Source organism: Narcine bancroftii, chromosome 5, assembly GCF_036971445.1.
Source record: "Narcine bancroftii isolate sNarBan1 chromosome 5, sNarBan1.hap1, whole genome shotgun sequence".
NCBI lineage: Eukaryota > Metazoa > Chordata > Chondrichthyes > Torpediniformes > Narcinidae > Narcine > Narcine bancroftii.
The window spans coordinates 191,803,241-191,817,865 of record NC_091473.1 but is presented as its reverse complement, the minus strand read 5'-3'; the positions used below and the strand labels follow the sequence as shown (position 1 = coordinate 191,817,865).

General features: G+C 47.3%; 2 protein-coding genes across 5 annotated transcripts in view; one reads left to right on the top strand and one right to left on the bottom strand.

Moving 5' to 3' along the window:
- LOC138764464 (semaphorin-4B-like) overlaps nt 1-14,625 on the bottom strand; it is a 124,032-nt gene that overhangs the window by 54,584 nt on the left and 54,823 nt on the right. The gene's annotated exons all lie outside the window — the stretch shown is intronic.
- LOC138762881 (leucine-rich repeat and immunoglobulin-like domain-containing nogo receptor-interacting protein 1) lies at nt 2,911-4,646 on the top strand. Its single transcript, XM_069936400.1, has one exon. The coding sequence runs from the start codon at nt 2,913-2,915 to the stop codon at nt 4,617-4,619; it is 1,707 nt and encodes a 568-aa protein (XP_069792501.1). The 5' UTR covers nt 2,911-2,912; the 3' UTR covers nt 4,620-4,646.

Here is a 14,625-nt window from a genome sequence, read left to right as displayed (position 1 = left end):
CAACACACACACCCCACCATTTCCAGCTAAGATTAACGTCGTGTCCGCCAACGATCTAAAGTTAGGACTTGAAGATCTCCGATAGACGGTGGTGAGGTAGAAGGTTTTCACCCATCCCAGCAGTGCTGAAGTCTGGCTGAAGAATTGTCTGGCTGTGGATGTAGCCTCTACACCAAGCCGTGGCGCTGAGAACAACCTCGACGTAACCAGGGCCAGGAGTCTGATACCGATGGTGGTGAGTGCAGATTCTTCTGGGGTTAGGGATCAGGCAACTGAACCAGGAGGGGGCTATCCAACCCACGAAGTTTGTGCTGTCTCTTTGAAACATCATGTAAGTGGCACATGGGACCACTGCAGGTGAAGACGTATTGTGGGAGGGGGAGAGTGGGGAGCCAGTGTGTTAATGGTTATCTCACTGAACTTCAGTGGAAAAAGTAGACTTGCATCTACACCATCTACAACTCTCAAAATTACAGGGAAAGTGTTTGTGAGATTAAGGGATCGGGTGAATGGGTCGAGCCCTGTGATTAGAGTGAGTACATTTTGATTCTAGTGTTATGTAGAGGGGTTGTAGGAGGAGGTTAATACATAGAACATTACAGCACAGTACAGGCCCATCGGCCCATGATGTGGTGCTGACACATATACTGTTGGCCGACCAAAAAAAAAATCAAACCCTCCCTACATCATAATCTCTTGTTTTATTTCATCCACGTGCCCGTCCAAGAGTCTCTTAAATGCCACTATTGTTCCAGCCTCCAACACCACCCCAGGCATTGCATTCCAGGTACCCACAACAGGGGTAAAAACACTTACCCCTGATGGCTCCCCTAAACTTTCCTCCCTTCACTTTGTACAGATGTTCTCTGGTGTTTGTTTCTCCTGCCCTGGGAAAAAGGTGCTGGCCGTCCACCTTTATCTATGCCTCTCAGAATCTTGTAGACTTCTATTAAGTCTCCTCTCATCCTTCTTCACTCCAAGAGAAAGTTCCTCACTCTGCGAAGCTCGCCTCATAAGACTTGTTTAACAATCCAGGGCAACATCCTGGTAAAATCTCCTCTGCACCCTCTCCATAGCTTCCACATCCTTCCTATAATGAGATGACCAGAACCGAACACAATATTCTTAAGTGGAGTCTCACCAGAGATACGTGTTCAGTGGGCTGTGCAAGATGGCTGGGACAGCACCGTGATGAAAGTGGGCCGAGCCCATACTACAGGGCAATGATCAGATTGTAGAAGGAGGTTCTATGTATGGGTAAAGCCCCAGCAACAGGGTAGTGATCATGGATTGTGGGAGAAGGTTCTATGTATGTGTCAAGCACATACAACATGGGTGACTCATTCAGAAAGTCATGAGGCATGGGGTTCATGGAACCTTGGCTGTGTGGTCAGAAAGTATTCTGCCTGCAGGTCAGTGGCTAGTGGAGTTCCGCAGGGATCTGTTTTGGGACCCCTGTTGTTTTGTGATTTTTATAAATGACCTAGATGAAGAGGAGGAAGGATGGGTCAGTGTAAGGTAAAACATCATGAGATGGGAATGTGTAAGGAATTACCCTGTACAGGGCTGTAACAAGATGTGAATGCATCCTTGTACTTACAAGATAAGAGAGACATTGATGGATTGAGAGGCAGGAAGCTAGCAGGGAAAGGATAGCAACAGTTTTAGTCATTGGACAAGTAATGATATGATGATGTTCTAAGCACGTATCCAAGGGTATAAAAAATCACCATTTTGCTGATAACGGCAGAATGCATTCTCCGACTAACATGGTTAGTTGCAAGTGTTACAATCCGGTAATAAAGAACAAAGAACCCTGATTTCGACTCAGTCTGGTGTTTGTCTCACTCATTCATGAACAAAGCAGACCTAACAGTCAGTAAAGGTTGGAGGAGTTGTGGATGGTGCTGAAGGTTGTCGTAGGCTACAAAAGAATATAGACACAAGGAGTTCAATCCAGATGAGTGTGAGGTGATGCATTTTGGAAAGTCAAACCAGAAGGCTGAGTACAGGGTTAATGGACAGATACTTGACAGTGTGGGACCTTGGGGGTCCAATCCATATATCTCTCAAGTTGGATGGGTAGGTTAAGAAGGCCTATGGAATGCTGGGCTTCATTGATTGGGGGATTGAGTTTAAGAATCAAGAGGTCATGTTGCAACTCTACAAATCTCTGGTGAGACCCCACTTAGAGTGTATGTGTTCAGTTCTGGTCGCCCCATCAAAGGAAGGATGTGGAAGCTACAGAGAGGGTGCAGAGGAGATTCATCAGGATGTTGCCTGGATTGAAAAATATGCCTTATGAGGAAAGGTTAGCTGAGCTAGGATTTTTCTCTTTGGAGCAAAAAAAAAAGGAGAGGTGACTTTATTAATAGAGTCTTACGAGATTCTGAGAGGCATAGATAAGGCGGACAGCCAGCATCATTTTCCCAGGCTGGGAGTAGCAAACACCAGAGTCTTCTCCATACAAAGTGAAGGGAGGGAAGTTTAGGGGAGACGTTAGGAGTAAGTTTTCTTTACACAGAGAGTTGTGGGGGCCTGAAATGCATTGCCAGGGGTGGTGGTGGAGGCTGAAACATTGGGGGCATTTAAGATACTCCTGGACAGGCACATGGGTGAAATAAAAATAGAGAGTTACGAGGTAGGAAGGGTTTAGTTTTCTTTTGCAGGAATATATAGGTCAGCACAATATCAAGGGCTGAAGGGGCCTGTGCTGTGCTGTAGTGTTCTATGTTCAAACAGAGGAGTTTGTGTGGACTGTGGAAGGAAATTCTTTCGGTGGACAGAATTTCAGTTAGAGTGCATGCTTTTGGCACATGTAAAGTCCCTTTCACACCATTTTCTCTCGGCTCCAGAGTGAAGAAATGTTGCTGCCAGGAGCTGGCTGCCAGCGTGTCAAGCATCCCACAGTCATGTGGCCCTTTGCCCTGACCCTTCTGGTGTGGGTCTGCAGCCGGGCGGACTGCCCTCCTCCCTGTGACTGTCAGATGGGAAACAGGACCGTGGTGTGTCGCAGCACAGAGCTCTCCACTGTCCCTGAGCAACTTCCCGCAGGGACAAAGGTCCTGGATCTAAGCAGGAACCGGATACGGTCAGTCGGGCAAGGTGCTTTGAGGAATCTGATCGAGCTGCAGGAACTGGACCTCAGTGAGAACTCGGTGTCCGACATCAATCCTGGGGCGTTCTCCGGTCTGCAGAGCCTGCGTGCTCTCCGGCTGAGTGGCAACTGTCTGAAGACCATCTGGCCTGGTGCCCTGGCATCCATGCCCAATCTCAGCGTGCTGGACCTCCGCCACAATCCTTTGGTGCTCCTGCTGGACAAGGGCTTCCAAACACTCCCCAAACTCCGGCACTTGGAGCTGGGCGAACAGCTGGTTCACATCACAACCCGGGCCTTTGCTGGTTTGGAGGGACTGCAGCACCTGGCCTTGGGGAAGGCCAATTCGGACATCGTGCCCACTGCCGCACTCTCACGCCTTCGCTCCTTGCAGACACTGACGTTTTCACCGTTGAATGCCATCTCACTGCCGGACAAGTCCTTCCAGGGCTTGCTGAACCTCCGGCATCTGAGGATGGAGCGCTGGCCCCGGTTGGCGTCCCTCAGCCGGGACTCCCTGGACAGCCTGAACCTGACCTCCCTCACCATTATTCGCTGCAACCTGACCTCAGTGCCCACCCACTCTGTTGGGCACTTGGCATACCTACAGCTTCTGGACCTGTCACACAATCCCATCGCCATAATCCAAGGGGACTCTCTGGAGGGATTGATCCGGCTGCGGGAGCTCCGCCTGACCAGATGCCGGCTGGCCGTGATCCAGCCAGCTGCTTTTAGGGGCCTGGGCCTGCTCCAGGCCCTCAATGTCTCAGGCAACAGGTTGACGACCCTAGAGAAGGCGGCCTTCCACTCCACCACCGCCTTGGTGTCCCTGGGCCTGGATTCCAACTCCCTGGTCTGTGACTGCCGTCTGCGTTGGCTCCTGGGTAGGAGGGGGCGGCTGGACTGGGGCACCAACCAGCCCGTCTGCGCCAGCCCCGAGTCAGTTAGCGGCCGGAAGCTTGGGGACTTTGGGCCCAGCCTGAGGCCCGGAGAGTTTTCCTGCACCAGGCCATGGATCAAGTCCGGATCCGGCCAGGTGACAGTGAGCGAGGGGCAGACGGTGAGTCTGTCCTGCGGGGCTGAGGGCGAGCCAGCCCCCCACGTGCACTGGTCCACACCAGGGGGCCGCATGCTAGGCAGCAGTGATGGGGAGAGTGGCCGGCTGCGGGTGTTGGCAAACAGCGCGCTGGAGATCCGCTTTGCTCAGCCTCAGGACGCCGGCGACTACCAGTGCACCGCCTCCAACCCAGCAGGCAGTGACGTCTTACTCACCCATCTCCACGTGAAGGGCTGGGCTCCCAGTCCTGCAGCCCCCCTCCTGCACCACCACACCCTCCCGGTGGTCCTGACACTGGGCTCGGCCTGTTTCCTGGGTGTCACCGGCCTCTGTTTCACCCTGCTGATGGTTTGGAGCAGGGTGAAGGGGCCGATCAAACGCACCACCAGCATCCAGGTGTTAAGTCACCCCAGTGGTACCGACGCACAGTCCGAGGCCATCAAGTACACCACCAAAATGTTGTGAGGGGTGTGGGGGTGGGTGGGGACAGCTCTTCAGACTTGCTTGGGGGTGTTTGCCTGGGAGGGAGACTGCCTTTGATGAGCAGTCTGGCAGAGTGGGGCTCCGGATTACAACTCTCTCCAACGCCCACTGCTCTCCTCCTGCCTGCCCGCAGTGGCTCATCTGGCCAGGGGCATGAGTGTGGAGGAGCTTCATCTGAATGTAGCTGTCAGTAGAGACTGGGTCTCTGGTTTACCCCACAGATGAGGAGGTTGAAGGAAGGGGGCGGGGTCCCAAATGAGAGCCATAAATTATAAGGGTGATAAAGTAGATAGGGTTGGGGTTGATGGGGCGATGAGGTAGGGGTTGATGGGGTTGAAGGAAATGAAGTTGATGGATAGATGGAGAAGAGAGTGCATGGAGTATTATGAAATAGGTGGCTTTGAGGCTAAATTGGCAGATGATTAAAAAATTGGTGGTAGGGCAGGTGGTGCTGTGGATACTGAAAGGATGAAGAGAGATTGGGATAGATGAGGAGAACGGGCGAAGAGGTGGCAGATGGATGAAGAGAGAATGGGATAGACGAGGAGAACGGATGAAGAGGTGGCAGATGGATGAAGAGAGACTGGGATAGATGAGGAGAACGGGCGAAGAGGTGGCAGATGGATGAAGAGAGACTGGGATAGATGAGGAGAACGGGCGAAGAGATGGCAGATGGATGAAGAGAGACTGGGATAGATGAGGAGAATGCGCAAAGAGGTGGCAGATGGAAAGTGTACGGTCGTGCCCTTTGGTAGAAGAAATAGACGGGCAGACTATTATTTAGATAGGGAGAAAATTCAAAATTCAAAGGTGCAAAGTGACCTGTGAGTCCTGGTGCCAGATCCCCTAAAGGGTGATCTCCAGGTTGAGTCGGTGGTGAAGAAGGCAAATGCAATGTTGGCGTTCATTTACAGAGGAATAGCACACAAGAGCAGGGATGTGATGCTGAGACTCTATGAGGCACTGGTGAGAACTCACTTGGAGTACAGTATCCAGTTTTAGGTGTCTTACTTGAGAAAAGACGTGTTGGCGTTGGAGAGGGTTCAGTGAAGATTTACCAGAATGATAGGCACATGCAGAAATGCGGACATGCATGCACAAGTACACGCGCGCACACACACATTTACGCATGGTCATTCACACACATGCATACCCACATTTACACTTGCATCACACACACTCAGACACACATGCATTCATGCAAGTGTACTCAAACATATACGCACATTTACACATGCACACACACACCGCACACACACATTTACACATGCACACACACACCACACACACACATACACTAACACACAGACACAGAGACAGGTACACACACAGACACATATATACACACATTTACACATGCACACACACATACATCCACATTTACACATGCACACACACACACCGCACACACACATTTACACATGCACACACACACCACACACACACATACACTAACACACAGACACAGAGACAGGTACACACACAGACACATATATACACACATTTACATATGCACACACACACCACACACACACACATACACTAACACACAGACACAGAGACAGGTACACACACAGACACATATATACACACATTTACACATGCACACACACATACATCCACATTTACACATGCACACACACACCACACATACACATACACTAACACACAGACACAGAGACAGGTACACACACAGACACATATATACACACATTTACACATGCACACACACACATTTACACATGAAAAGGTTAGCATATGAGGAACGATTGCCGACTCTTGGACTGTACTCGTCGGAATACAGAAGGATGAGGGGGTACCTCAGAGATATTTTGAATGCTGTAGGGCCTGGACAGGGGATTCGAAGAGGACGTAATTTCAAGATAAAAAGGCATCAATTTTAAATAGAGATGTGGAGAAATTTCTGAAGCCAGAGGGTCATGAGTGTGTGGAACATTGCCACAGGAGGCTGCGGAAGCGAGGTGGTTGGGTATATTTAAGGTGGAGATTGACAGGTAATTGATTAATCAGGGCATCAAGGGTTATACGGAGAAAGCCAGGGAGTGGGACTGAGTGGAAGGATTGATCAGCTCATGATTAGAATGGCAAAGCAGACTGGATTTGCCAATGGGCTGACTTCTGCTCCTGTATCTTGTGGGTAGATGAGGTCAGGGAAGATGGACTAGATCCACTAGATGTATATTTTTAAATGGGCCTGTATGGTGAGTGTACTCTTGTGTATATGCATGTGTGTCTGTCTGTCTGTCTCTGTGTGTGAGCATTTCTGTGTGTGTGTGCATGTGTAAATGTGTGTGCGCATGTGTAAATGTGCGTATATGTTTGTGTCTGTGTGTTAGCATTTGTGTGTGTGCAAGTGTGTGCATGTGTAAATCTGCGTGTATGTGTGTGTGCATGTGTAAATCTGCGTATATATGGGTCTGTGTGTGTGTGCCTGTCTCTGTGTCTGTGTGTTAGTGTATGTGTGTGTGTGGTGTGTGTGTGCATGTGTAAATGTGCATATATGTTTGAGTACACTTGCATGCATGCATGCGTGTCTGAGTGTGTGTGTGATGCAAGTGTAAATGTGGGTATGCCTGTGTGTGCGTGAGCGTGCGTAAATGTGTGTGCGCGCGTGCATAAATGTGTGTGTGTGCGCGCGTGTGTGCATGTGCATGCATATCCGCATTGCTGCATGTGTCTACCTCATCTACCTCGTCCAGGGTCAGCTCTGATCTTCCTCACTCTAAGTCATGTTATGGGGTCCATTTCACTGTTGAGCAGTGGTTCTCGACCTTTTTCTTTCCACCCACCCACCACTTTAAGTGTTCCCTATGGCATAAGTGCTCTGTGATTAGTAAGGCTTTGCTTAAGGTGGGATGTGAGTGGAAAGAAAAAGGTTTGAAAAGCACTATTTTAATCGGCCCTAATTGACTCGTTATGTGCACAGTTTCACAACTCCAAAGGAAATGGGCCAGTGACAATTTTTCTCAAACAAAATATTTCAGTCACAATTGTGTCTAGAGTAGTGATTCTCAACCTTTCCTTCCCACTCACACCCCATAATCCATCCCTTCCTAATCACAGAGCACCAATAGCATAGGGATTACTTAAAGTGGCCTGTGAGTGGAAAGAAAAAGGTTGAGAACCACTGCTATACAGCCTTGTGACTTAAATGCTGATGGTCCACTGCGTGTAGTGGGCTTTGATTAGCTCAATCTGTACAAGGAACTCTGACAGTGAACCTCACCAAGTAGAGGGGCTCCCAAGTGCATTTGTTAAAAGGGTTCGAGATATCATGGTGTCCTATTCAATATAACAGTGAAAAGGAATCTTCTGAATGGGGATAATCTGAGCTTCAACCCCTCACCTCTGAGAAGAATCTGATGGTTCTTTTTAAGGGCCTCACAGTTAGCATAGTTCTTAGCTTAACGCTGTTACAGCACCAGTGACCTGGGTTTGAACCCACCGCTGTCTGTTTGTATGTTCTTCCCAAGCTTGCGTGGGTTTCCTCTGAGTGCTCTGGTTTCCTACCACCCTCCAAAAGTCTTCGGTGGGGGGGGGGGGGGGTTTGTAGGTTAATTGGGTTTAATTGGGTAGCATGGGCTCGTGGGCCATCTGAATCTCAAGAAGGGATCTGGATGGAAAGAGATTCCCTTACAGTCGGGCATTTTCTTTGCTTGAAAATTGACCACAGCGGTTACCAGCTAGGCACTCCTACTGAAACATAAATGGAAGGGGCCGAGATGGCCGAAGGATGTGCCCGTTACAGAGTCCTTAATCCACAGCAGAGTCCCAACACCAATTCCGCCATCAGGCCTGGGAGATGGGAATAAACACCTGGATTCAAACAGTATGCACTGATTGCTTCACACAGGATGTTACAGGATTGTTAGAGCTTCACAAAGACATGAACTTGTGTTTTTGTATTTTGTAGAATCTTGTGATGTTTTCTTTGTTAAACAACCTCTACACAATAAATTAAAATAAGAGGAAAATGTGCCACAGATCAGATCAATCATATACAGTGCACAATTTATATATCTTACTTAAGACCATAAGACATAGGAACCGAAATAGGCCATTCAGCCCATCGAGCCTGCCCCACCATTCAATCATGAACTGTTTCATTTCCCCACTCAGCCCCACTGCCCGGCCTTCTCCCCACAACATAAGGTAGTGAGGAGATAGCATATATGTGTAATAAACATAAGGTAGTGATCATGGGAGATTTTAACTTCCCTCACATTGATTGGGATACCCATACAGTAAGAGGGCTGGATGGGCTAGAGTTTGTCAAATGTGTGCAAGATAGTTTTCTTAATCAATACATAGAGGAACCGACTCGGGACGGTGTAATACTGGATCTCCTGTTAGGGAACGAGATAGGTCAGGTGTCAGAGGTTAATGTTGGAGAACAAATTGGGTTTAGTCATCACAACTCTATTAGTTTTAGGGTAGTTTTAGGGAAGAGCAAAGAAGGACCTAAAGTTGAGGTTCTGGATTGGAGAAAAGCAAATTTTGAAGGAATGAGAATGGCTTTGGGGAGTATTGAGTGGGACTTGATTTTTTCAGGAAAGGATGTAAATGAAAAATGGAGAATATTCAAAGAATAAATTTTGAGAGTACAGATTAGATATGTCCCAGTGAGGATCAAAGGAAAGGCTGGAAGTCATAGGGAGCCTTGGTTTTCGACAAATATGTACAAGAGGTATAAACAGCAGGGTGATGAGAAATTGAAACAGGACTACAAGGAGTGTAGAAAAAATCTTAAGAAAGAAATTAGAAAGGCCAAAAAGAGGCACGAAGAGGCTTTGGCAGGCAGAGTAAAAATAAATCCAAAGGGTTTCTATAGGTACATTAAAAGTAAAAGATTAGTGAGGGATAGAATAGGACCCCTTGTAGATAGGGAGGGTAGGCTGAGTGAGAAGTCAGAGGAAATGCAGGAAATTTTAAATGATTTCTTTTCCTCGGTATTCACTAAGAAAAAAAATATTGTACCAGTTGAAGTAAAGAAAAATAGTAGGGAGGTCATGAATCATATAAGAATAACTGAGGAGGTAGTAATGGCAGTCTTAAAAAAGATAAAGGTGGACAAATCTCCGGGTCCGGACAATGTATTCCCAAGGACACTCAGGGAGGCTAGTGTACAGATAGTGGGGCCATTAACAGAGATATTTAGGATGTCACTGGTCTCGGGGGCTCATGTTTTTCCATTGTTTAAGAAAGGGTCCAAATGTAAGCCTGGGAATTATAGACCTGTGAGTCTGATGTCTGTGGTGGGAAAGTTGATGGAAAGTGTTCTGAGGGATGGTATTTACAAATATTTGGAGGTACAGGGATTGCTCGGGAGTAATCAGCATGGTTTTGTCAGGGGTAGATCATGCTTAACAAACCTTATAGAGTTTATCGAGGGGGTTACAAAAAAGATTGATGAAGGGAAGGCTGTGGATGTTGTCTATTTAGACTTTAGTAAAGCTTTTGACAAAGTTCCCCACAGGAGGTTAGGAAAAAAGGCGGAGGATTCAGCAATGGTTGGATGGGAGGTGTCAGAGAGTACTGGTAGAAAATTGTTTGTCAAATTGGAGGCCGGTGACTAGTGGAGTTCATCAGGGATCGGTCCTGGGTCCACTATTGTTTGTTATATATATTAACGATCTGGAAGGGGTGATGAATTGGATAAGTAAGTTTGCAGATGATACAAAGATTGGTGGTATTGTGGACAGTGAGGAAGATTACCATAGCTTAAAAAGAGATATAGGAAAGCTAGAGGAGTGGGCTGAGAAATGGCTGATGGAATTTAATACGGATAAGTGTGAAGTGTTGCATTTTGGAAAGGCAAATCTAAATAGATCATATACATTGAATGGTAGACAACTGAGGAGTGCAGAGCCACAAAGGGATTTAGGAGTTATGGTAAATAGTACCCTCAAATTTGATACTCAGGTAGATAGAGTGGTGAAGAAGGCATTTGGAATGTTGGCCTTCATAAATCGAAGTATTGAATTCAAGAGTTAAGATGTTATGATGAAATTGTACAAAGCATTGGTGAGGCCAAGTTTGGAATACTGTGTGCAGTTTTGGTCACCAAATTATAGGAAGGATATAAACAAAATAGAGAGAGTGCAGAGAAGGTTCACGAGAATGTTGACAGGATGTCAGGGTTTGAGTTACAGAGAAAGGTTGAGCAGCCTGGGGCTTTTGTCTCTGAAGTGTAGAAGATTGAGGGGGGATTTGATGGAGGTGTTCAAGATTTTAAAAGGGACAGAGAGAGTCAACGTGGATAGGCTTTTTCAATTAAGAGTTAGGATATTCAAACCAGAGGCCATGGTTTGAGATCGCAGGGGGAAAATTATAAGGGGAACATGAGGGGAAATTTCTTCACACAAAGGGTGGTTGGGATGTGGAATAAGCTCCGGCAGAGGTGGTTGAAGCAAGGATGTTATTTACATTTAAGGAAAGTGGATAATTACATGGAGGGGAGAGGATTGGAGGGGTATAGACCAGGTGCTGGTCAGTGGGATTAGGAGGGTGGGGATTTGTTCCGGCATGGACTAGTAGGGCCAAACTGGCCTATTCTGTGCTGTATATGGTTATATGGTTAACCTTTGATGCCCTGGCTAATCAAGAACCTATCAATCTCTGCCTTAAATACACCCAATAGCCTGGCCTCCAAATTGCCCGGCCTCCGAACTGCCCGCGGCTGAAGAAATTCCTAAGCAGATGCCCTTCAAACCTGAGGTTGTGCCCTTTTGTCCTAGACTCTCCCACTTCGGGAAACAACCCACCGACTCTGCCCATGCCTTTCAACATTCAAAATGTTTCAATAAGATCCCCCTTCATTCTCCTAAATTCCAACAGATACAGACCAAGAGTGGTCAAATGCTCCTTCCTTTCATTCTTGGAATCATGCTTGTGAACCTCCCCTGAACCTTCTCCAACATCAGCACAACTTTTCTTAAATGGGGAGCCCAAATCTGCTCACAATACTTCAAATGAGGTCACCAGTGCTGTCTAAAGCCTCAGCATCACATCCCTGCTCTTATATTCTATTCCTCTTGCCAAGTATTTCCAGTGTTTTATCTCACATTTCCAGCATCTGCAGAATTTTGAGCTGGTACATGCTGCTGGTGGGGCCCTGGAGCTCATAGAATGGCAGAAGATCCTTTAAATCAGAGCAAAGATCACATGAACTCAGCCTCGCTGGTCACTCGAGCTGCATCTGATGTCTCACCTGCACCCGGGTTAGGGCTGCACCCAAAACCCCACCCACCCCATTGGAGGGCCACCTGTTGCTCAGGCAGAGATCTGGGGATGTGGCACAGGCCTGAGCGCCCTTCATTCCACACTCCCTGGGCATTGCTGCTCCTTGCTGGGGCGTTACTGGGGAACGCGAGAGAAGTCTAATGTAAATCCTGCACAGCAATATTTGCACTACTGTAGAAGTCTGAAAATCCAGACTGCTCAGGGGGATTGGGTTGGTGTGGTTTTTTCCTATTCCAGGCAGTACTTTCAAAACTCAAATTTAAGGAGGAATAAAGCTGCACTGCTCATGGATGGAACCCTCACAGCCTCCACAGCATCCGTTACACTGCTTGACACTTCTTTTGCTTTCTTTACTTTTGTACATTACCTTATTTACGACTTTGTGCATTCTTTGCATTAGTAGCAAAGATGATCCACACTCTGTCATTAGGTAATCGATTTGTCGCGATGGGTGACATCGAGTGCAGAGAAAGTGAGGAGACAGTGGATCGCAACTTAAACTTCAGGGGCAGCTTCCCGATGGGTGGACCATCAGGAATTGGGAGAAGGGACCTCGGAACAGGTCGACAATACCCATTACACGTGATCTGGCTCCAACCTCTCAGCAATTACGTCAAATCGACTGTGGGTAAAACTCTCACATGGGGTGGCATGGCTGGGAGAAGGGAGGACAGAATCACCACACACTGAGCTAGCTCCACCCAGACCACAGCAGATCCTCCGTCTGCCTGACCTGGTCCACAGCTGGGTCCTGGGTGGCCAAGGTACTGTGGCTGCCCAAACCTCCTGTTTGTCACCTTTATCCCTTCACCTGATGATGACCTTTCAGTCTGAGATTGCTTTGCACTGAGCTCCGGCCCTGTGCATTTGTCGGGTTGGGCGAGAGAGATTTTGACCCCCCAGTATCTCTCCTTGGTATGAGGCGATGCTTCCATGGACCTCTCAGCTCAGGATTTGTTCTGGACACCACCAACAGGCTCAGCCCCGCCCACAGGTTCTGTTCCCCCTACCCCACCCCCATACTGGCTACAAAATTATGAGGGGCATAGACAGAGAAAATGCAATAAGGCTTTTTCCACAGAGGGTAAGAGAGATACAAACCCAGAGGACATGGGTTAAGCATGAAAGGGGGAATGTTTAGGGGGAAGGTCTTCACACAGAGAGCGGTGGGAGTGTGGAACGAGCTGCCAGCTGAAGTGGTGAATGTGGGCTCAGTGTTAACATCTAAGAAAATCTTGGACAGATACACAGAGAGGCATGAAAGGATAGGGTCTAGGTACAGATCAGTGGGACTAGGCAGAATCATAGTTCAGCACAGACTAGAAGGGCCAATTGGCCTGTTTTCTGCGCTGTAATGTTCTATGGTTTTAAGATTATTCTGCATCAATTGTGCATGCATGACGTCTTGAAGACCATATAGCTATGGTTCTGTTCCACAAATACAATAATCATTTCCATGGACTTTCCTGTAAAAGCCTTTTTTATATTGTAAATTGTAAACTTTCTGATGACCTATGTTTCTATTAGAACATTATTGCTCACACCAGGTTTCAGTTTAATTATTTCCAGTTTATCACTCGATTTCAATGTGTTCTTTCTCTTCACACCGTGGTTTATCTACTCTAGGAGCCATTATGGGTTTATAAATATGCATATGGTTGCTGTTATACATCTGTGGCGCTTAAGCATGCATGTACACAAAAGCCCACTAAATTTTAAAAATTTGAGAGTTTTCGAAAAATCTGGATTCTCGGGTGGTCCAGATCCTGGACTTCTATAATGCTGCCACACAACAACGGATTTCATGACAAGTTCAGGACGGTAAATTCTGATTCTGAATCTACATTCCCTGAAACAGGAAGTTCCTCAGGTGTCGACCCAGCCAGAGGCCGTTCTCGCTGCAGTCACAGGGTGAGCAGGGCTAAGAGGAGCCCTTCTGTCCAACAGCCTGCCTATTGGTGGCGCTCAATGACCCGAACCAGAGGTCGTGCAGGAGGGAGTGGGGCCACCTTGCACAATGAGAGGACCCACCCACATTTGGGCAAAGAAGACGGGGGAGAGATCGCACAGTGGGCTGGTTGGGGAGGGGCCACGACATCCAACTGCACAGATCCGTGCTGTCACAGGAGCAGGAACGGTGGAGGACCAGTTACAAGGGAGTGCCCCTCTGTTGGAAAGGCAGTACTGTGGGAAGGTAGCATTGGTTACGGAGATGCCAATACACAGTAGAAGAAAAAAACTACTGAGAGTGTGAACTTGGCCAGCGCAATCATAGGCATCAGTTTTCACTCCATCGAGGACTCCTACAAGAGCTAATGTCTTAAGAAAGCAGCCTCTATTCTCAAGGATCCCTCTTCACACTGCTACCATAATAAAGGAGGGACAGGAGCCTGAAGATTAACCCCCAATATCTGCCAATATTTTTCCATACTTTGATGAAGGGCTCAAGCCCAAAACGTTGGTTATGTATTTTTAATCTTTGCTGTATAAAAGACACTAATTGACCTGCTGAGTTTCTCCAGTTGTTGTGTGTTTTTACTTCAACCATGGTATCTGCAGACTTTCGTGTTTTACACCCAATGACATAAAAGCAGCTTCTTCCCCTCCACCATCAGATTTATGAAAGAACAATGAACCACAGAACACCACCTCACTTTCTCTTATTTTTGAACTAATTTATTTATTTTAAATGTAATTTTATAGCAATATTCGCACCTGTGACGCT

Excerpts from the sequence above, each read along its gene's own strand:
- LOC138762881 (XM_069936400.1), top strand. The coding sequence starts at position 2,913 with ATGTGGCCCTTTGCCCTGACCCTTCTGGTGTGGGTCTGCAGCCGGGCG.